Raw genomic sequence first — 23,632 nt, forward strand, 5'->3', positions numbered from 1 at the left:
TTAATTTGTAGTTCAGTGCAAAAATGTGTAGAAATGGGAGCTGTATTAGTTGTGCGTGCGTGTTGAGTATTTTCGAGTGCTTAATAAACATTTTTTTAAATTTCGAGTTATTAAAGAGTGCCAGTGGGAGAAATAAAAAAACAACCGTGCTATCTGGATTAAAGGGTTAGTTTACATTAATACCTTTTAATTTTTTTTAGAATTTTTTTTTTTATCAAAATTTTCAACTGATTTAAAAACACATTAAACTCTGATTTTGTGTTTTTTTATTTTCAGTAGGTCCGTTTAAAAAGCAGAAACGAATTGCTAGAAAGAGTAGTAGGTTGTATTATTTGTGCGTGCGTGTTGGGTATTTTCGAGTGCATAATAGACATTTAATTGTGCTCGAGTTTTAAAATTTTGAGTTATTATTGAGTGCCAATAAAAGAAACAAAAAAAGAATCAAGCTAGAAGGATCCGGATTGAAAAGTTAGTCAACAATACCTTTTATTTTTTAGAAAAATCACATTTAAATTTTATTTAATATTTTTACGTAAATGATTCTTTATTCATCTAACCTAACATAATACAAGAATAGCGCTCCTTGGGCGGTAAGGTGGTGACAGGACTGACATAGAGGGGCCCAGTGCGCTCCAGACGGTGCTTGGGGGCGCTGCGCCACCCCACCATACCTGAAATCATTCACAAAAGCAGTAAAAAAATACCCCAATGTTTACGTTTTGGTGGGCCGCCTGAAAAGTGTACATTACCGGCGCCAACAATGGCGCAACTCTCGGAAATTAATTTTACGTGTCGTATCTGTCGTCAGTTCCGATTTTAAGTGCATAACGCGCTCTGGCAACGCCATCGCTGATGACTTGTACTTAACTAAATTTCCGTGCAACAATGCGAAATCGGGTATTTAAATGGGAAACTGACGGTGAAAAATGCAAAAGCATCAGAGAGTCGCTTTTGGTCTTGTTTTCGGGAGGAGAACCAGACGTGATTGTTGTGCAAGCGGTGAAAGGAGCGGAAATGGGGGCTGAAAACTGAAACGAATACAGTCTTTGTCAAGGTGGAGTGTTTCAGTATGAAATCATAAATCGTTCAGTGGCCGACACGAGCCACCGATAAATTATTCTCCGTTGCTTTCTATTTACGTTTAATTTGCTGTTTTAATGTTGTTATAAGCGAGTGTCTGAAACGGGGATTTATCACCACCTACCAGACGACGTTTTAGGGACGTTAGTGGCCGGTTCTAGATCCCAGATGTAATCCAAAGCTTTAGTTTTGTTTTTACGTCGCACGGTCCATCGCCGGAATTCTTCCACAGAAATGCCATGCTTGGCAGCTTCCTCCAACACGAACTAAAAGACACAGTAAGCAAGAAACGGAGAAAACACGAGATTACCTTGTCGAAGTCCAACAGAAAACCCCACTTGCGGTGCCAGTCGTGACGAGCTTTTTCCTCAAGCGTTACGAGGGATTTTCTGAAAATGAGAATTTCAGAGCAAAAACACGAAGAAGTGGTCACCTACAAGACCTCGTTACGTTTCACTAAATCAAGAGATGAGTCTTTGTGAACACCAGGGAGGCTCGCCATTGGGGCGATTTGGGTTGTTTGGTCGATAATAGCGAACATGCTCTTAATATTTCACCGATTTTGGGATTACGAGCAAAAATGATAGTTTATGAGCCACATAAACTCACATTTACTCCGAATAACATCCACAAACATATTCAGATCGAGAGTAAAAAAACAACACTTAACTAGCAAGTAAATGAACAAAATAATCAGAACGTTTTACGAGTAATGAACGTAACAATGCTTCTTAATTGCAATCAAATTTTAATTTAATGTTTGAAAAAGTAACTGACAATTTAATTCGAATTGATTTAGTCCTGAATTAAATTTTATTACGCCTTTTCTAAATCGATTAAAGGCAAATTAATTTTTGACGTCATTTAAGCAAATCAGAGGGTTGTTTAATTGTACGATTATAAAAGACGCAAAAAATCATGAACGTGAAATTGTGTAATATTCGAATTATTTTGTGACGTTGCGAATTGCGGAATTACGCAGTTTTGCACAAAAACCTTTTACAACAAAACTGTTACAAAATATTTTTTTAATCTTGTCGTTTTTTAAGGGAATTAATACAATAAAGAACAAATCAATCTTAGCTTTGCTCCCGTACGAGTTAATTGAATTGTAATAATTGTACGAATAAATTACTAATTTCGTGGTTCAGTGCGAAAATGGGAGCTGTATTAGTTGTGCGTGCGTGTTGGGTATTTTCAAGTGATTAATAAGCATTTTATTAAATTTCAAGTTATTAGAGAGTGCCAATTAGGGAAATGAAAAAAACAATCGTGCTACAAGGATCTGGATTAGAGGGTTAGTCAACAATACCTTTTAATTTTTTTTAGAAAAATCACATATAATTTTTATTACAATTTTCAACTGATTTAAAAACACATTAGACTGATTTTGTGTTTCTTTATTTTCAGTAGGTCTGTTGCATCCTATGCAAATATTAACATTGGAGACTAGGTCGCAGTATCATCCTAACTAAAATTTAATAATCCGCTGTAGAATCGGTTTTATGAAAAATTACTCATTTAGGGTAAAGTAATTTTTTGATACAAGTTTTCTTGCAAATGGTTTATCGTAGAAACTTGCTGTTTGGGCATTAACACCATTAAATCAAAGTCTACCTCGCTGAAGCGTTCTTCTTTTTTCAACTTTATTATTTTTTAATATAAATAAAAAAAATTAGTTCAAGATTTCAGTAGGTAAATACCCGATCCGTTCGAAATCCACCATGATTTACAACACCCTCTCTTCGGTCCTAGCAGTTTATTTTTTAGAGAGACTATAAAATTGAAGGTTTTGCGGTTTTTCTATCCAAAAAAATAGAAATAAAAAATACTTAAATATTAAAAATTGAAATTTGAAATTCCACGAAAAAAATAATAAAAAAGTTATAGAAATTTTAAATATACAATTTTTTGAATTTTTGTTTTTGAGTTCTGTAAAATTTTTAATTATTTTAAATGGCAGCCCACTATGAAACCTTTTTTTAGGCTATAATCTAAGGATTACAACTATTTACTTTTTATTAAATTTTTATTGAATTTTTTTAATCAGTAGCCATTTTGACAAAAAAAAATCACACACAAACGAGAAAAAATTTCATTCTCAAACGATCACATGTTTTGAAGTACTTTAATTTTTATTAATTATTCTTTTCTGAAGACAAATAATTTAAAAAATCGCTTGGTTCCATACTTTTTATTCACCTTGTATGTGATTAAACAATTTTGTTATTAGCTTTTTTGTATCTATTCTAAAATAATTCCAGCAAAGGAATTGAAACGGATTTTCAAATCTCGAAAACAACTCAGATTGGAAGTAAATTGCTACAAAGAGCAGCAAAAAAAATGCCTTATAAGGCCAGTGCATTTTAATTTTTTTATTTTTTTGTATGGCCAAGTGAATATTTTGAACAAAAAGTACCCTGTGGAGCGATTTACAGAGCATTCCGAAAAGCATTCTTAATTGCAATCAATCAAATTGTAATTCGGATTACTTAAGTCTTGAATTAAATTTTACTTGAAGTTTTGAAAGTGTTTATAATATAACTGGTGCAGTTAGTAGTGCAAAATGTCAAATTCTCATGATCCACAATAAAATTGCAGAAGCAGCAAAAAATAAAAGAAAAACAAGATTGAGACATGCCAATAATGTCCCGGTAAAAGTAAAAACGCTAAGACGCAAAAATAAAATTTTTACTCCATGGCTGAAAGGTAAAACGTTTACTTGTGACGTTTGCGGGTAAAACAAGTTTTATGAAATATGGAAGTTGTATCGAATTTTTGATCGATACCCACAAAAAATTGTCACTTTTCGGAAGACGAATTTCTGGGTGATTTTCGCTGAAGTAGTTTGCACCCTCAGCGAGTGGCTGAAGTGGTTTAAAATTGCATCGTATAAATCACGTTATTTTTTTTGAAATTTCCTTGTGGTGGTGCATTGAAAGTCGCTGTATAAAAGTTTCAATTCTCAATCCTTTGGAAATAAATCAGTTAAATCACTCCTCGCAGCTGTTCATCCTTTTGCGCGTCGGTAGTCGATAAATCGAATCCATAATCGGCGACAGTACACATAAAACCCGTACAATGTAAGTGATATTTGTAGGAGTAAAAATTTATGCATATGCTCGAAATGGTCGCTTTATTATTTCATAAAGTTTCGTCCATAAAACTGTTTTGGTGCTCTGGCCATCGACTCATGAAGAAGTAAACAGCAAGCGACACATGACGACACCTTTCTCATCTAAACAACCGCTCATAATATCCACCGACATTGTCTAACAATCTCAAATGAGCTTTTTTACCTTTTACGACGTCATAATCTGCGATCCCGACTAGATTCCATTAGAAAGTGACACGTTTTAGAGACATTGTCGGCGGTTATGAACACCGATTACATTTTATTTATACGTTCGCCGGAAAATAGATTTTCACCTGAAGCCACATTCGAGAGATAAAACATATCACAAAATGGACAAATCCCCTCCAGGAGCACTCATTTCGATCGGTGGGGTTTAAAGCTCAAATAAATTCACGATCGATGTTGCGAAGCTATTTTAAAGCTGGTTTTGTTGCTTCGCCGATCTTAAAACTGGAAGATATCGGATTAGAGAGATATTGGAGAGACCAGAAGCTGTAAAAACTCTTCATTCCTCGGAGAAATACTGTTGATTTTAACACAATAGTAGTGATTGGATTCCCAACTTGGAAATAAAAGCACGAAGAGGACTCCTGACTAGTCCTCATAATTCTAGAACACAAGCCAATATATCGAAATCGGTTTTCTTGTATTTAATTTTAGATGACCAAAAACACCAAAAAAATGAACAAAACCCTGTTGGCGTTTGCGTTTCACCTGTTGCCTCATTCCCTCACAAGACCAGTTATGTTATTATTAAATACCGGGTGTACCCGAAAGAATGCAAGCATTCCGTTTAGCATTTTTCCAATTTGATGAAAATTGTTCCACAAAAATGCGCTTGATTACCCTTCCTCATCCGATTTTTGACTTTTTTCCCGACGAGCTTTCAGTGCTTTTGAACCGCTGCAATCCCTCATCATTACAACCTAGTCGCTGATAATAAGGGATAACGTCGGGATTATCGGGAATTTAACGAGAGTCGACACGTTAATTTGATATTCCAAGCATTAATTACGTTTTCCCGAGAAAAGCCTTTGAAAAATTCGTCTCAAAGCGAATAACACAGGGCGATTAAAAAAAAAGTCATGTCGTAACAACTTGACAAATTATATATCATTTTGTTCGTCTCACTGAGACAAATCAAATGCACTAAAAAAAATCAAAAAGTCCACACACTTTGAACTAAATATTTTTTTTTAATTTAAATGAATTTAAAATACTTTAACTTTAAAAAAATCATTACTCAATTACTATTAGGCCGATTTCCTTCAAATAAAGACCATTTTAAAGGAATGGCTTTGCCCTTTAAGATGATATGAAATTTGAAATTGAATATTGGCAAACTTTTCTTCGAACAGTGTTCGAAAAAGTTCGAAGTAAATCGAAATAATCTAAGAAAAACCCTACGAGTAAATTTTTTTTTATCATCATTACCATCGTGTAGAGCATCTCTTTATTAGTTGCAATCCAAATTTTCAAAAGAATATACCGAGTAGTTTTTAAGATATGATTTTTTGAAGTTAAGGTTTGCTAATCAAGTTTGCTTAATGATCAGTGGTCATTTTTTCAACAAAAKAACTCTTTATTTGCTTTAATTAGTACGCAGATACTATTTATTTGTTTTAAGTAAACAAACAGTTTTTGTTTATTCTAATTAGAACAAAGAAGGTGCAGTTGACCATTTTTAAGCAAAAGAAGAGTATTAAAACAAATACTTTTATAAAAATGCAATTTTAAGTAAGATTAACATGCATTTCTCCTAAATGGAGCAAACCTTAACTTCAAAAAATCATATCTTGAAAACTACTCGGTATATTATTTTAAAAATTTGGATTCTTACTAATAAAAAGATGCTCTACACAATGGTGACAAAGAAAATGGTCTTTATTTGAAAGAAATCAGCCTAATAGTTATTGGGTTATGATTTTTTTAAATTAAAGTATTTTAAATTCGTTTAAATTAGAAAAAAATTCTAGACGTTTTTAACTAAGACGTTCTTAAGACACTTTTTTACAAGAAATCTAAATCTGTCATCGTATTTTTTAAGGCGCTCTTGATATGGACGCCATATTTGATTTATGTCTTTTTGTTCCTGATTACAACGATGTATCACACGAATGATCAAATTTTACATGCTTTTCAAAATTAGGAAAAAGCGTTTTTGCAAAGAGTGCTTTGGAAAACACGCTATCAATTTTAATTAGTAATAATAATAATTAATAAAAAAAATTATTTAAAAAAAACTTACCTTTACTTTATATTTCTTTTAACTTACCTTTTGTTTACTTATACACTATTCGCTTATTACACTATTATCACTTTTGGTTTAAAGTTCGCGCTCTTGTACGCCCGCCATCTCTTAGTGCTTATTTAAGTTGTGTTCTTATTTGTTCTTATGCTCTCTCTCTTTCTTTATTATTATACATATTAGAACATGTGCACATGTTTTAAAGTTCGCGCTCTTATGCGCCCGCCATCTTTTGACATTTATCTGAATTATATTTGAATTTGTGAAAAATTGCCGACTTGACCGAGGCTCGAACTCGGGACCTACCTGCTGGAAAGCGGGACCTCAATATATTTTACACAAAATTTTCCAAAAATTTATTTTTCGCATTTTTACAATGTTTTTGTGCTTTATTAAGTCTTTTGAACCCCCAAGAGTGCAAATAGACAATTTTGAAGTTTTTAATTTTTTCGATTTTTGTCGAAATTTTGGGCGATTTTCGGTACGCGGAGCGGTCTAATGCCAATAACTGCGGACTTATTAGAGATAACTTCTTATATTTGGTACCGTTGGAAAGAAAATTTAATTTTCTATCATATACAAAAAAGATCAGTGCTCTCTAGAAAATTTGTGATAATTGTTTTAGAATAATTCTATTATTATTACTCAAAATTAATTGAAGACCAGTGGCGCAGGAAAAGATAGAGTTTAGGGGGTGTTTTACTACTCGGTATATTATTTTAAAAATTTGGATTCTTACTAATAAAAAGATGCTCTACACGATGGTGACAAAGAAAAAAAAATGACTAGTAGGGTTTTTCTCAGATTTCAAATTTTATATCATTCTAAAGGGCGAGGCTATCCCTTTAGAATGGTCTTTATTTGAAAGAAATCAGCCTAATAGTTATTGGGGTAATGATTTTTTTAAATTAAAGTATTTTAAATTCGTTTAAATTAGAAAAAAATTCTTTGGTTCAAAGTGTGTGGACTTTTTGAAATTTTTTTAGTGCATTTGATTTGTCTCACGGAGACGAACAAAATGACAAAATTTGTCAAGTTGTCACGACATGACTTTTTTTTTGTCGCCCTGTGAAATTAAGAGACGACTTTTGCAATGTCCACGTTTTATTTTTGTTTGGGAATAAGTTTCCAAGTCGACTGAAGTTGAAAGTATTTGAATTTCAATCACATATGATTTCTCACGAGTAATGTGGGAATATCTTGAGAGTAGTTGACACCCGAGAGGGAGACTTGCTTTATTTGCTCCGTCGCTGGCGGGGTTTCACACCCCACAAACGCAACACACAATAAAGTGGTTTTCCTAGTTAGGACACCGAATACATCTATTTCAGACGGCAATGCCACCTCATTACGGGTGGAATATTCATTTTTGGGCGCAGTCGGTAGGGCTGTTAGATGTTGTGATTTCTGATTGAATTATTGTCGAACTCAATTCGGTTAAAAATGTTTCATTCATGATGCGGCCGGATTTGGGTCGATGCCAGACGGCTCGACGGCCTAACTTTTATTACAATCGTCGAGAGCCTAATAAATGGACTAAAATAATAAAAGTCCTACAGGCTGTTATCTAGTCGATCACTTATGTGGGATTTAACACAAATTGTACTTCTCTTTAGTAAATTCGTATTTTCACTCTCGAACAACAATGGTTATAGAATTTTAATGAGTTAGACACTACTAATAGTAGTTTATTATACAACAAGCTGGGCCAAAAAACGAAAAATAGCGCGAAAAAGTTGTGAATTATATAGACAAAAAAAAAGAAAAAATTATCAAAATCGGTTGACATCTTCCAGTCGCGCATAAACCCTAACGTTTGACAAAATATGAACTTATAATTTTTTAAAAATTTTTAATTAGATGTTTTCTAAAACACAATGTTCTTATGTTCAAAAATAAAAATACTGTAACTATTACGTTAAAAAAAAGTATATTAAAGGTATAAAAAAGAACTCGTAAAAATGTGGAATTTTCAATATTTTGACAAATTTTGGGGCTTAAGCGCGACCTGAAGATATCAACTGACCTAATCCAAATTAAAACACGATGTTTTTATGCTCTATTTGAAGACTATTACATTATGAAAACATCTAATTGAAAGATTAAAAAAATAAGTTTTTTTCATATTTTGTCAAACTTTAGGACATGTGCGCGACCGGAAGATGTCAACCGATTTTGATTTTTTTTTTCTTTTTTTTTGTATACAGCGTGTTCGTTTTTCAAGCTTCACCATAAGAATCTCAGTTGTTATAAGAGATACGAGATCGGTTAAATTAGGGCAAAGTTGCGCATTTTTATGCTGAATAATAATCTGAAAAAAAATTTAACGTGTCATTTTTAGTTTTTGAATTATTGGAAAAAAAACGAAAATTTGTAATTTTTGTTTTTATTTTTACAAGCAAAAACTAAAAGACCTAGACGTTTTTAACTAAGACGTTCTTAAGACACTTTTTTACAAGAAATCTAAATCTGTCATCGTATTTTTTAAGGCGCTCTTGATATGGACGCCATATTTGATTTGTATTTTTGAAAAGTCTTTTTGTTACAACGATGTATCACACGAATGATCAAATTTTACATGCTGTTCAAAATTAGGAAAGAGTGCTTTGGAAAACACGCTACCAATTTTAATTAGTAATAATATTAATTAATAAAAAAAATTTTTATTTTAAAAAAAACTTACCTTTACTTTATATTTCTTTTAACTTACCTTTTGTTTACTTATACACTATTCGCTTATTACACTATTTTTACACTTTCGCGCTCTTGTACGCCCGCCATCTCTTAGTGCTTATTTAAGTTGTGTTCTTATTTGTTCTTATGCTCTCTCTCTTTCTTATTATACATATTAGAATATGTGCACATGTTTTTAAAGATCGCGCTCTTATGCGCCCGCCCTCTTTTGACATTTATTTGAATTATATTTGAATTTGAATTTGTGAAAAATTGCCGACTTGACCGAGGCTCGAACTCGGGACCTACCTGCTGGAAAGCGGGACCTTATGCCGCTGAGCCACCACCGCCGCCGACAACTTTAATGTTTTCATTCAATATATTCAACACTTACACAAGATTTTTCAAAAAAATATTTTTCGCATTTTTACAACGTTTTTGTACTTTTCTAAGTTTGTTAAACCGCCAAGAGTGCAAATAGTTAAATTTTTTTTGAAAAAATTTTTGTCGAAATTTTGGGCGATTTGCGGTAGCAGGAGCGGTTTATTGCTAATTAGGAATTAACAAACTAAATTTTGACAGTTCAATTGAATTTGGATCTGGAAGTCACATTTCCGTCAAACTTAGCTACTTAAAAAGAAAGGTTTTGAAATAGGGACAACGTGATAAAGTTAAATTCTAGAAAGAATAAATTCTTTTTCTTAAGTTTGATGAACATGTAAAATTTGATCACGTCGTGTGATACACTGTTGTAATCATGAACAAAAAAACTTTTCAAAAAACAGAAATCGAATATGGCGTCCATAAGAAAATCCAAACTTGAGTGATGTAACTCTGACATCAAGAACGCTTTGTAAAATACGATGACAGATTTAAATTTCTTGTAAGAAAGTGCCTTAAGAACGTCCTAATTAAAAACATGTAGGTCTTTTAGTTTTCGCTTAAAAAAATAAAAACGAAAATTACAAATTTTCGTTTTTTTTCCAATATTTCAAAAACTAAAAATGACACATTGATTTTCTTTCAGATAATTGTTCAGCATAAAAATGCGCAACTTTGCCCTAATTTAACCGATCTCGAAGAACGAACACCGTGTATATAATTCGCAACTTTTCCGCGCTATTACAACTTCGAAATAATTTTTGATCCACCCTTTTATACAAGTGAACAAAAGTTGTACCTTATCTGTGAATAATCTGTGTGATCAGGAACCATAAATGTTTTTAACAAATTGCGTGTGAAACAGATAGATGAGTGATAAAAAATTTAGATTAATAGATTTTTGACGGATAATAAATATTAGAAAAGTTTTTTAACCTAGAGATCAAACATTAGCAAATTTCGTGGTTAAAAAAAACTCATTACGCCGAAACATAAAAAATATGTGTAAAAAAGCTAAGTACCTACACTCATAAAGCAACTAAGTTGTAATAATGTAAAATTACATTTGAAAAACTCTATAAAAAAATTAGTACTCTAAATTTTTTATTTACCATTATTTTATAAGTAAGCATTTTTCACATTGGTGAACAAGCCAGAAATGTGTTTCTCGGTAAGATATCCATAACGACACCGGAATTAAATAAAAATTTAAACGTTGACTTACCTTTAAATTAATGTAAATCAAATACCTGATTAAAAAATTATTACAGGGTATTAAATAATTAAAAAAAAATATTCTTCAATACTTTTATTCTATTATTGATCAACTTTTATTGGTTTGACCATCATTCTGGCTATTTTGAGACTATACCGCGTCCCACGAAAACTTTCCCAATACATTATTTTATGTTCTTGATCCGGTGGCACTGATTCCTTCATATAATTTCCAGTGAGAAGGGCGTGCATGCAATTTCTATACCACCATGCACCTCCTAGAATTGTTCAAACTTTTGATTTGTTTCATCAAATTTTTTACCACCTACCGTGTATATCAGCACAGTTATTAGGAGAATGATCCTGATCTTTGTCTTTTGTTGAAAATTTAGTACCTGCACTGTAACTGAGAGAATCACCAGCGTCACCACTATACCCTCCCAAAACTTTCAAAGAATATCCTTCGAGTTCACTACCTATCGCAAATAAACTGTAACGGGCATAAACTTTTACTTTAACCCAATCTTCTAATTCTATAAGTAATTCGTATCCACCATCTCCTGTGAGTTTATAAATTCAAGATTTAGTTTCATTTTTTAGGTATTGATTACCTGTTAACTCATGTAAATGTTCTAAGCCTAACCAAAACTCTCCGTTTAAATTACCAAAACCCCATTTATAGTCCTCCCAGGCTAAATTAAAATTCTCAGTCCCATCAAGCCTGTTAAGTAAGTAGGTCCAACCTCCATCTTTAGTCTTCAGATCACAGTAAACCAAAAAGACTTTGGAACTAGTCTTTGGCTTAATCTTATAGATACCAGAAGAAGTTTGACCACTATTTTGCACTTCTAGGCAGTTTTTGGGAACCTCGTTTGGAGATATATTTACGGGTTTTGGAGATATATTTAGGGGTTGTGGAGATAATAATAAAGGTAGTTGTCTTTCAGTCGAAGTTGTTGAAAGCTAAACACCCAAGACAAATATTTCAAAAACATACTACTTAAGAATATACCTTAATGGAAAACACGTTTTGAGCCAAAACAAATATCAGAAACAACCATGTCTTTAAGACCATGGTTTTAACAATAAAAAAACTAGCAAGAGAACAACGTAAATTCTCCGGATTTGACATAATTCACAATTTATATATGAATTTGTAATAAACTTGTGCTTTTATTACCCTCTTATGTTGTAATATTAAATTTTATTTTGACCAAGGTTTTAATGGGTTACACAACATTAAATTTTTATTACTTACGCCATTGTTTATTCTGGAATCTAGAATTGTTTATTCTTCTTTTTTACAAAAAAAATTATATAACTTTTTAATTTTTTTACACTAATTAGTGATTAGTTATATTAAAACTTTTTACAAATAAAAAACGACTAAAAACTGTGTCAAACTATAACAAACTTTTTGTTTCAAAAAGCTTTTAGGCGTAATAGTTAATTGTTTTACATGGAAAGAAAGTGTATTTTTTCCTCCCGTAAGTGGAAGTTATTGCACGAGATTTGTAAGGTAATAACCACCTAGAGAGGAAAAGACTCTTTCTTCCAGTATTATACATATTATTTTTTCTACGATCCAGTTTCTAAAATTCAGCAGCATGTTCTCCCGTTTCTGGAAAAAAAAATTACCTCCCTGAGAGGTTACATTAATTTTTTTGCACGACAAGAAGTATAAATCAACTTTTCTTATGTCAAAATTAAAGACTTACAGCCAATTTCTTGGATTTTTTAACTCAAGTCGTGCGAAAGATAATGGAGGGCATATTATTTCTTTGGTGCCTAAATGACACCTCAGAAATGAAGGTACATTTCTCTTCCTTTATGTATAATATACTATTAGTGTAATTTTGATAGAGGAGGGAGTTAAAATTTTTACCTCCGTGGGAGGTGAAATTAGAGTAGAAAAACTTACTTTCTGTTAGGGTGTAGGAAAAATAAATTGCAACGTAAACTTCTCAACAGTAATACAAATACTAAAATAAATTGAATTTTAAGTTAAAAATTCTCTGTTCAATTCATAGGCTGCCAGTGTCGCCTATAAATAATTAACAAAAATTATATCTTTTTAACTAATAGGTTATTTTTTCTTGTAAAAAATTTCAACGTGTTTAAAATCTCAATATTGTGAACACTGCAAAAATTTATTAAAAATTCTCTCTGGAAAGAAAAACATTTAAAGATTTCGAGTACATAATTCCATATTTGTCAAAATATTAACTTCCTACGAACATAGAATAAACAAATAAATTCTAAAGAGAGCATTTAAACGTTGTCTTAATTTTAAAACAATAACAAAATAAATCAAACCCATAATCATAATATTACAGAATAATAAACAATAAATGAACAAAAAACCATTCTTCATAGTTATTTTGTTATTTATTATACAAGACGATAAAGAAATTGTTTATCTACGAGTGAAAAGGTTAAGTTTACGAGTGACGAAGTCACGAGTAGACTTTTTTGACGAGTATATTTGCGCGTATATTTCGTTTTATTTTGTACTCCCTACCAGAATTTTTTGTACAAAATAAAGGTTATAAACAGTAGATAAAAATTACTTTATTCTTCGACACTGTCAAAATTTACGGTTTTTGTCCCGTGTAAGGAAGTTTTGACAGCTGTTTGGCATTTCTCAATACAAAACGCCAAATTATTTTTAACAGATTTAAAGAAAGTTTAATCCTTGTTGACTCTAATTCGAAGAATAAAATGTTGTATTCCACTCGTTTGAGTGTAAATCGGACGCTTTATTCCACCTCGTGGATGGTAAACCACTCGTTACACTCGTGGTTTAAAAATCCACTCGGTCAAATAAAGAGTCCGATTTACACTCAAACTCGTCGAATAAATAACTATTATTGCACCAGGCGATAATAAACTACTTTATCTACTGAAATTAGTTGATAAAAGCACTCTTTAACATTAAGTACAAAATAAACAATCTTTATTCGTTTTATTTTGTACTCACATTTCTTGTGTCTGGCTGATGAATACACTGGTCAAAGTGAAGCAGATAAAAATTACTTTATTTCACTAGACGATAAGAAACTGCTTTATCTACTGAAATTGATAATAGCACTCTTTAACATTAAGTACAAAAATAGTTACAAGACGATAAAATTAAATTTTATCGTTGAGAGCAATTTAGCGTCGATGCTTCAGCATCGGAGAGGTACATTGTAGATCATCAGCATTCGACATTTTGCACTACTAACTGCACTAGTTAAATGAATAAACACTTTCGAAAACTTCAACACTTTCTGATCGTTTTGTTCATTTACTTGTCAATTATAGTGTTGCTTTTTACTTTCGAACAGAATACGTTTGCGGACAAATAGTTATTTATTATACAAGACGATAAAACTGAATTTTATCTTTGAGAGCAATTTAATATGCTTGAAAAGGTAATGAAAATTTTATCGTCGTGTACAATATAAAATTTTATTCAATCCTCACTAATTTTGTAGTCAATTTGGTCGACATTTATAATATTTATAATCAAAGATCGTTAGCAACCGCAGATATACAACAATGGATGTATTTTTTATCATCTAGACGATAAAATTTCATTTTAACATGAAGAAAAGAGTAGATAAAATTCAATTTTAACATAGAGGATTGAATAAAAAAAAATTCTATTTCAAAGTTTTTTATTTAATATTTTTAGTTTGAAAACTGTCTTTAGTATACATTATTAAATGTAATTTTCTGTAGTTGTTTTGCTCGATATGTTTGGGGTTTTATGCGTTGTAATTAAATTTGCAGGACGTGCAAGAGCCGTCAGTGTCGGCATTAGCCCTTGAATGCACAATAAAGTGCAGCAAAAAGTAGAAATCCTCGTGATCCGTCAAAGACAGCGTAAATCCCCGGAGACAATTCCGGCGATGCCTGCTGTCCCAAAATCCTCCGGAATTCCGGCTAGAGAGCATTGTTACTCATGCACATAAATTGTTACAAATAAATAGCAAAGAGGTGCAAGTTTCTTGCAAGGATCAGACATAAAACATACATCAGAATACATTATGCAAATGGGGGAATGCGCGTCGAGGCAACCGTACCTCTCGCACGCCTATTTTTAAACAAAACTTGCATAATTTACGACCGAATTTAGATTACACGTGAAATATGAATAAACGCGCTTTATTCCGTCCGGAAATCATAATTTAAAAATGATATCTGTCCCGCGTATTTCACCCGAATATTGTTCTTATATCTTGGAAAAGTTGGGCTTATCGTTGATTTAGTGCGGCGAACGGCGAAAAAGCTCGCTTCCAGGTGGAACGTCTCGCTAATTAACCGGCGAAAGCTCGCAAACATCAGCTGTTCGCTCTCACAACAACTAGACTTAAGGGATTGTCTGTGATGCCCCGGACTGCATGTCTAATTCCAGACCCTGTCTAGGACTGATTCAAGCCGTCCCTTCAACCGGAACACACCGGAGCAGGATCAAACAAGACGGTTACTTGTTTCAGACCGTTACTTGAGCTTTGCAGATAACCACCGATACGTGCTTGCGCCCGGAACCCATCGACCGGAACACAGATCTTGTTTCCGGACATTTTTTTATTCTCCATTCCTCGAAATATCCAAAAATTTGCAGAAAAATTATAAATTTGTGCATTTATCCGGATATACGATGTATACAAAATCACGGTATGGTGTAGGAAATCTTCCACGAAACCTCTATTAAGAAATCCATTGTTATGTTCAACAAATTTTATGGTTAAATTGGCAAAATCGCCAATACTTACGACTATTCAATTCACCTTTCTTTGTGCTGCGCACCCATGGTGTTCAAAAAACAAATGCATTTATAAAAATAATTCGACAATTTAAAAGCGAGTAAATAAAAAAACATGTTTACAACAAATATTAATCAATTAATAGTTATTTATTATACAAGTCGATAAAATTGAATTTTATCTTTGAGAGCAATTTAAATGCTCGAAATGGTAATAAAAATTTATCGTCGTGTACAATAGAAAATTTTATTCAATCCTCACTAATTTTGTAGACAATTTAGTCGATATTTATAAATGTCAAAGTAAAATTCAACACTGAAATCTAATGTCAAAGATCGTTAGCAACTAACAACCGCAGATATACAACAATGAATGTATTTTTTATCATCTAGACAATAAATTTTCATTTTAACACGAAGAAAAGAGTAGATAAAATTCAATTTTAACATAGAAGATTGAATAAAAAAAAATATTCCATTTCAAAGTTTTTTTATTTAATATTTTTAGTTTGAAAACTGTCTTTAGTGTACATTTTTAAATGTAATTTTCTGTAGTTGTTTTCCATCGACCGGAACACACAAAATTTTCGGTTTCCGGACATTTTTTTATTCTACATTCCTCAAAATATCCAAAAATTTGAAGAAATATTACACAAAATATAAATTTGTTTATTTCTCCGGATATACAGGATGTATACAAAATCACGCATTAGCTCTCTTGTAGGAAATCTTCCAAAAAACCTCTATTAAAAAAAACCTTGTTATAGTCAATAAATTGTATGGTCAAATTGGTAAAATCACAATACTTACGAATATTCAATTCACCTCTCGTTTTTCAAATATTGACGAATAAAATAGCAGATTCGTGCTGCGCACTCATGGTGTTCATAATGCGAAAGACCATTCATAAAAATATTCCACAATTTTTGACTACTCGTATTATAATCGAATATTCATTCACCCTACTTTTATTTACAATTATTGTGAAATAAGCAATTGTGTACTCGTATGATTACTTTTATTGATTATTTGGTGGCACTAAAGGAGCCTTGAGAGAACAATTTTATTTCCAAAACATTGCTTATTGAAATTTTTTAAATTGCACGAATAATGTTGTTTTAATACAACAACAAAAAACACAAAACAGTAAAAACTGTAATAAATAAAAAAAAAACATTTTTTATAGCAATGCTCGAAAATTTTCAATTTAGTGAGCAGAATTTTGGGAGCTCGGTACACAATTTTTGGAAAAAAAGAGTTCAAAAATTGTTGACGATGACGGCAATGATGATATAAGTAATATAACTTTAAAATTGTGCCTGAAAAGGGGTGTAATTGTTCTTGGAAAAAAGCTTTAATCACGCAATTCAGCATTTAAAATTAAAAAGGTCAGATATCTCCATATATCTCCGGCTATTTTAAAAAATGCTAGAGATTTAAAGAAATAAACCGAAGTGACAAGTTCAAAAATGAACAAAATAACCAAGACGTTTTGCAAGTAATTGAAATCATAACGCTTATAAGCAAACATTACGTGTAGTATCGAAATTTGTGATGAGATTTTAATGACTAGTGCAGTTAGTAGTGCAAAATGTCGAATATAAAGCAAAAAAGACAAGAAAGAAACAACATTAGTAAATGCCAATAATATCATATCATGATAAAAGTAAAAACGCTTAAGCGCAAAAGTAAAATTTTTACGCTATAGCTGAACGTCACATTTGTGAGACTGCGAATAAAAATATTTTGTTCCGGGATTTATTACAAAGTTTTGTAGCAAACTGCAGAGCCTATGATTTAATTATTTTCTGAATTCTTCTATGGATTTATAATTTCAATGGCGTAAGAAATAAAAATTTAATAATAATAATTAATAAACCCCGAAATAATAAATAATGTAATAAATAAAAAAACATTTTTTATAGCAAATGCTCAAAAATTTTCAATTTAGTGATTTCGAGCACTCATGCAAAAAATTTACGAAATACGAATTTTGTAAAGTCGTTACACAGGAAAAAAGAACCCAAAAATTGTTGACGATGACAGCAATGGTAATATATCTTTAAAATTGTCCTTGAAAAGCGGCATAAATGTGCTTGAAAAATCACGTAATTCAGGATTTAAAATTAAAAAAGTCAGATAGTAACTCCGGCTATTTTTAAAAAACGCTAGATATTTAACTTACCAGAAATGTCAAGTTCAAGAATAAACAAAATAACCAGGACGTTTTGCAAGTAATAAAATCATAACAAGACTTATAAACAAGTATTACGTCAGTATCAGAATTTGTGTTAAGATTTTAATGACTAGTGCAGTTAGTAGTGCAAAATGTCAAATGCAAAGCAAAAAAGACAAAAAAGAAACATTAGTAAATGCCAATAATGTGATAATAAAAGTAAAAACGCTTAAGCGCAAAAGTAGAATTTTTATGCTGTGACGTTTGCAAATACAGATTTTTTAAGAAATGTTCTTTTCCGAAATTTTTGCTTCTATAGCTTTATAATTTCGATGGCGTAAGAGATAAAAATTTAATAGTATATAACCCATTAAAAATCTTTGACAAGTAACTCTATTGGTCAAGATAATATTTGAAATAAGTGGATAATAAAAGCACAAGTTTATTACAGAGTCATATAAATTGCAAAACTTTAATACGGAGAATTTACGTTATTCTCTTGCTAGTTTCTTATTGTTAAACCATGTTCTTAAATGTATGGTTGTTTTTGATTTTAGTTTTGGCTCAAAACGAGTCTTCGAAGGTAAATTTTTGAATAATTTTTGAAACAGGTTTCCTAAAGGTGTTTAGGTTTCATCACCTTCGATTAAAAAAAAATCTACTAGTTCACACTCAGCAAAAAAACCTTCACAACGCGTCCCCAAAAATTGTGAAGAAGTGCAAAACAGTGGTCACAACACTTCTGGAATCTATAAGATTCAGCCAAAAAGTAGTCCCAAACCCTTTGAGGCTTTCTGTGATATGAAGAATAGAGATGGGGGTTGGACGTATTTTTTTAACAGGTTTGATGGGTCTGTGAGTTTTGATAGGGGTTGGAAAGACTACAAAAAAGGGTTTGGTAATTTAAGTGGAGAATTTTGGTTGGGCTTAACACACTTACATGAGCTAACAGGTAAATCACAACATGAAATACAAAACTTGAATTTGAAGTAAGAAATTAACAGCAGATGGTAAATACCAGCTACTGGTAGAGTTAGAAGATTGGGACAAAGTAAAAGCTTATGCTCATTATAATGAATTTGCAATAGGTAGTGAAAAAGAAGGATTTTCATTGAAAGTTTTGAAACATCACAGTGGCGACGTTGAGGATTCTCTCATGCACAGTGTAGGTGCTAAGTTTAGTACAAAAGACAAATCTCATGATGAAGGAACTCGTATTAACTGTGTTGAACGTTACCGTAGGTTTTGCAAAAAACGATATAAAAATGAAATAAATTTGACAACTTTTCAGGTAGTGCGTGGTGGTTTAAAAAATGTATGTTGGCTCTACTCACAGGCAAATATATGAAGGGAAAGGTGACGTTTCATGAAATGATTAAACCTATGTATTGGGGTTCTTTTCATGGGAACGAATATAGCCTCAAAAAAGCCAAAATGATGGTGAAACCAATAAGCAAATCTTACTTACAATTTATACAAACAAGTGACGCCCTTAAAAAACACGCTTATTTTTTAGCATCAAAACACTAAACCAAAAAAAAATTAAAATCAAGTATAAAACCAAAAATAACAACAAACAATTTTTTCTAGTTCTATATCTGGTGAAAACTAAATGTACCTCCCTACATTATGATATAATATTTTAAACTCTTTTCTTTCTGTTGTATTTTAATTTTATTTTCACCGTATAATAAAGACATTTAACAATGTAAAGGGTGACTCAGGAATGCGTGCAAGCTCCATAACTTTTTCTATCCAACAAAGACTATCCACATTGACGCATGTTCTAAAAATATTTCTATTTATATACAGGTGTCCCAAAATAAGATACACAATTAAGTTCAGTTTTTTTTAATAAAATCCTCAATTTTTGTTACATTTCTGGATTTGCCACTAAATTGTCGATATAACGCACTCGAGATTTTTTAGACTAATATGCAATAGTTTATCCACAGAAAAATTCATAACTTCAGAACCATTCAAGATAACTTTTTTCGAGTCGATTCCTTAAAGAAAAATTCCCTAGAGAAAAATTTTAAGTAAAATAAAATACCAGAAATATAAAAAAAATCTTTAAAATAATTTGACATTTATGTTTTGACATTTGACTTTCTTTATGTGTATTTAATGATACTTATGATCTTGAATATGTTTTTTTTCTAATTATTTATTTGGTAAAGGTACAAAAATTTTGCCAATAAAAGCACAAATAACATTAAACAGAATTATAATTTAGGATACAGCTTCCTTGTTTCCTCTTCTAATAGCCTGGAGCAAAAAAACTTGAAAAATTATTTTTCCATTAGAAATAAATAGAGTCAAAGTGCCAAATTTAAACTCTCATAGAATTTTTTAACGTTTTTTCCATGTTCCTGGTACCTATCCAGGGCCGTACCCAACGAGAGGATTAGGGGGTTCAACCCCTCGAAATGCTGAGCACTTTGTTATTACAGTGTTATAAGTGTTAAAAAATTATTTAATTTTTTTGTTATTTTAGTGAGTTAACTTTTAATTTTTGTGAATTAATTTTTCATGTGTTAATTATACAAAGTGTTCCATTTTTATTGTTAAGTACAAATTTAAATAGATGATAGAAGCAATTTTAAGGAAATTAGGGGGTTCAAACCCCCCCCCCTCGAAATGCTAAGCAGTTGATTTAATTTTTTTGTTATTTTAGTGAGTTAATTTTTAATATTTGTGAATTAATTTTTCATGTGTTAATTATACAGAGTGTTCCATTTTTTTTTCAATTTTAAGACAAAAAATATGTTTCCAAAAATACTATGAAAAGCACCCCCTAAAAAGGGTGCGTTTTTTAAAGGATTTTTCCAAGTATTTCAGAATAGATAAAATTATAAAATTTGGTACAGCTGATAACGTTTATATGTAGACCTAAACAAATACCAAATGGCAAAATTTTTAATCAGGAACGTCCTAAACAGTAAAACAAATTTAATTTTTAATTTTTATGCTGTTTATAATCTAGAACACAAATTTTTAAACCGATTTTACTGAAAATCGGTAAATTGTATCAGAAAAACACAAAAACCTTTTTTTTATGAAAAACTATGAAATTTAGAATTTTATTGCTGAAAGTGACAAAAAACCATAGGCAAATTTCAACATTTTATCTTTGTACTCGTTTAGGTGTATAAAGATTATCATTTGTACCAAATTTTCATTTTTTCTCTAAAATGACGCAAAGATGCACCTCTTGTGTAGCATTTTTCGATATATGTTCATAAAAAACTTTTGTCTTAAAATTGAATATTCTATTTCCTGTTTAAATTTATAACATTAAAAACGAAACATCCTGTATACTTTTATAAGTATTAAAAATTTATTTTATTTTTTGTTACTTTGTGAGTTTATTTGTATTCTTTTATGTTTAATTCGGACTTCTTATTTCAATTTAAAATAAAAACGTGTGCTTAAAGATGAGCAATGCTTTTTCTAATTTTCAATCCGCCTTCTTTCATTCTCTTTTCATGGACCAACAAGAAATATGTTTTATCTTATTTTGATTTTTAATATTTTTGCAATGTGCCTCATTGTCGGACTTTGAAAAAAGCAAATCGTTAGCTTGGATAGAAAAAACTTATGGAGATTCCACGCACCTTTGGATCACCCTGTATATATCCATTAGTTGTGCAAGAAATAGAAACGGCATTAAAATGAGCACGAATCGAGACGGTTTAAAAAATATATCACCACAATTGTTTCATGCGTCGAGTTTTTACCCTCCTTTGCAAAAAACATTTACATGAAACGAGACGATAATTTAATAAATTGTAACAAGCGTAAAAAATTTTATTTGAACTAAACTCGACGGCTACAAATGAAGTTTTTTGCAACTCTTTTCAAATATATCCGTCTCCCACGCTCATGAAGTGACACTTTGAGACTGGGGTGACAATTTAATTTAATTTTATGACCGTCTAAACACGAAATAAAGTTTTTCCTTCGGCCAAATTAATTTATGTTTTCGTGGCGCTTGGGAAACTTTATAGTGCAGTAATGAATACTTTTCTGATCAGATTCTATCTCGTTAGTTTGATCGAGAGCGCGGCGGTATCACGTGTCATAAATGTCCGAAAGTTTAATTACTTTTATCAGAGGCGTCCCAGATAACGGCGTTCGGCCATCCAACTCTTCATTGAGGAATTTACAGTGACGTTAACAGCTCGCAATGCTCCCAAACTGTGATTATTTTCACTTTACAGCCCAATAAAACGCGATTTATGAATCGCAAACTTTTCTAATTATTATAATTATTCTTCCGCCTCTCGATTTTTCTGCAATTACACAAGGCGACAAAAAAAAGTTATGTCGTGACAACTTGACAAATTATATATCATTTTGTTCGTCTCAGTGAGACAAATCAAATGCACTAAAAAAAAATTTAAGTCCACACACTTTGAACAAAATATTTTTTTCTAATTTAAATGAATTTAAAATACTTTAAAAAATCATTACTCAATAACTATTAGGCCGATTTCCTTCAAATAAAGACCATTCTAAAGGGATGGCCTTGCCCTTTAGAATGATATAAAATTTGAAATTGAATATTGGCAAACTACTCTTCGATCAGTGTTCGAAGACGTTCGAAGTAAATCGAAATAATCTAAGAAAAACCCTACGAGTAATTTTTTTTTTGTTATCATTACCATCGTGTAGAGCATCTCTTTATTAGTTGTAATCCAAATTTTCAAAAAAATATGCCGAGTAGTTTTCAAGATATTTTTTTTTGAAGTTAAGGTTTGCTATTCAGATACTGCGCCATATAGGAGAAATGCATGTTAATCTTACTTAAAATTGCATTTTTATAAAAGTATTTGTTTTAAGACTCTTCTTTTGCATAAAAATGATCAAATGCATCTTCTTTGTTCTAATTACAATAAACAAAAACTGTTTGTTTACTTAAAACAAATAACGAGTATCTGCGTACTAATTAAATCAAATAAAGAGTTTTTTTGTTGTAAATATGACCACTGATCATTGAGCAAAGAGGATCTAGAAGTTTAAGGCACGAGTCTTAAATATAAGGGCAAATCTTTTTCAAATCAAATCTCTTTCCATTCAGATTTCGATTTGTTTACTTTGTTCTAGCTTTCTGAACTTTTTTTGAAAATGTTCTGAGCAAATGCTTTCTCAACACTTTCGAGTGATGTTAAATGCAATAAGTCACCTGATTTATTTTGTTGGTAAATTCTAGATTAGCTTCAGTTAGCTTGTACTTCAGTAGAAGTTGTGATAACAGTTGCACACGAAGCAACTGACTTATTGCATTCAACATCATGAGAAAGCATTTGCTGAAAACATTTTCAAAAAAAAGTTCAGAAAGCTAGAACAAAGTGAACAAGTTGGAATCTGAATTGAAAGTGATTTAATTTGAAAAAGATTTGTTCTTATATTTAAAGCTACTGCTTTAAACTTCTAGATAGTTTTTGCTTAATGATTATAGTGGTCATTTTTAGAACAAAAAACTCTTTATTTGCTTTAATTACTACGCAGATACTCTTTGTTTGTTTTAAATAAAGAAACAGTTTTTGTTTATTGTAATTAGAACAAAGAAGGTGCATTTGACCATTTTCAAGCAAAAGAAGAGTTTTAAAACAAATACTTTTATAAAAATGCAATTTTAAGTAAGATTAACATGCATTTCTCCTATATGGCGCAATACCTGTCCAGCAAATCTTAACTTCAAAAAATCATATCTTAAAAACTACTCGGTATATTATGTTAAAAATTTGGATTCTTACTAATAAAAAGATGCTCTACACGATGGTGACAAAGAAAAAAAAATTACTCGTAGGGTTTTTCTTAGATTACTTCGAACTATTTCGAACACTGTTCGAAGAAAAGTTTGCCAATATTCAATTTCAAATTTCATATCATTCTATCTGAAGGAAATCGGCCTAATAGTTATTGAGTAATGATTTTTTAAAGTTAAAGTATTTTAAATTCATT

General features: G+C 31.2%; 3 protein-coding genes across 3 annotated transcripts; 1 reads left to right on the forward strand and 2 right to left on the reverse strand.

The window, feature by feature from the left end:
• Positions 1-552: 552 nt before the first annotated feature.
• LOC123014874 (uncharacterized protein C20orf85-like) lies at positions 553-9,245 on the reverse strand. Its single transcript, XM_044414170.1, has 5 exons — positions 9,219-9,245; positions 1,518-1,624; positions 1,391-1,469; positions 1,205-1,346; positions 553-671 (listed from the first exon to the last, which is right to left on the reverse strand). The coding sequence occupies exons 1-5, from the start codon at positions 9,243-9,245 to the stop codon at positions 553-555; spliced, it is 474 nt and encodes a 157-aa protein (XP_044270105.1).
• A 1,590-nt stretch (positions 9,246-10,835) lies between these two features.
• LOC123014876 (angiopoietin-related protein 1-like) lies at positions 10,836-11,837 on the reverse strand. Its single transcript, XM_044414172.1, has 4 exons — positions 11,746-11,837; positions 11,345-11,696; positions 11,063-11,293; positions 10,836-11,011 (listed from the first exon to the last, which is right to left on the reverse strand). Exons 1-4 carry the CDS (start codon positions 11,806-11,808, stop codon positions 10,836-10,838), a joined length of 822 nt encoding a protein of 273 aa, XP_044270107.1. The 5' UTR covers positions 11,809-11,837.
• A 6,348-nt stretch (positions 11,838-18,185) lies between these two features.
• LOC123014877 (microfibril-associated glycoprotein 4-like) lies at positions 18,186-19,192 on the forward strand. The gene is made up of 4 exons (XM_044414173.1): positions 18,186-18,245; positions 18,293-18,614; positions 18,667-18,900; positions 18,954-19,192. Exons 1-4 carry the CDS (start codon positions 18,186-18,188, stop codon positions 19,190-19,192), a joined length of 855 nt encoding a protein of 284 aa, XP_044270108.1.
• Positions 19,193-23,632: the final 4,440 nt, after the last annotated feature.

The sequence above is a fragment of the Tribolium madens genome, unplaced genomic scaffold, assembly GCF_015345945.1.
Source record: "Tribolium madens isolate multiple individuals breed KSU strain unplaced genomic scaffold, Tmad_KSU_1.1 Scaffold_97;HRSCAF=244;Tcas5.2_LG3a, whole genome shotgun sequence".
In the NCBI taxonomy this organism is placed as follows: Eukaryota; Metazoa; Arthropoda; class Insecta; order Coleoptera; family Tenebrionidae; genus Tribolium; species Tribolium madens.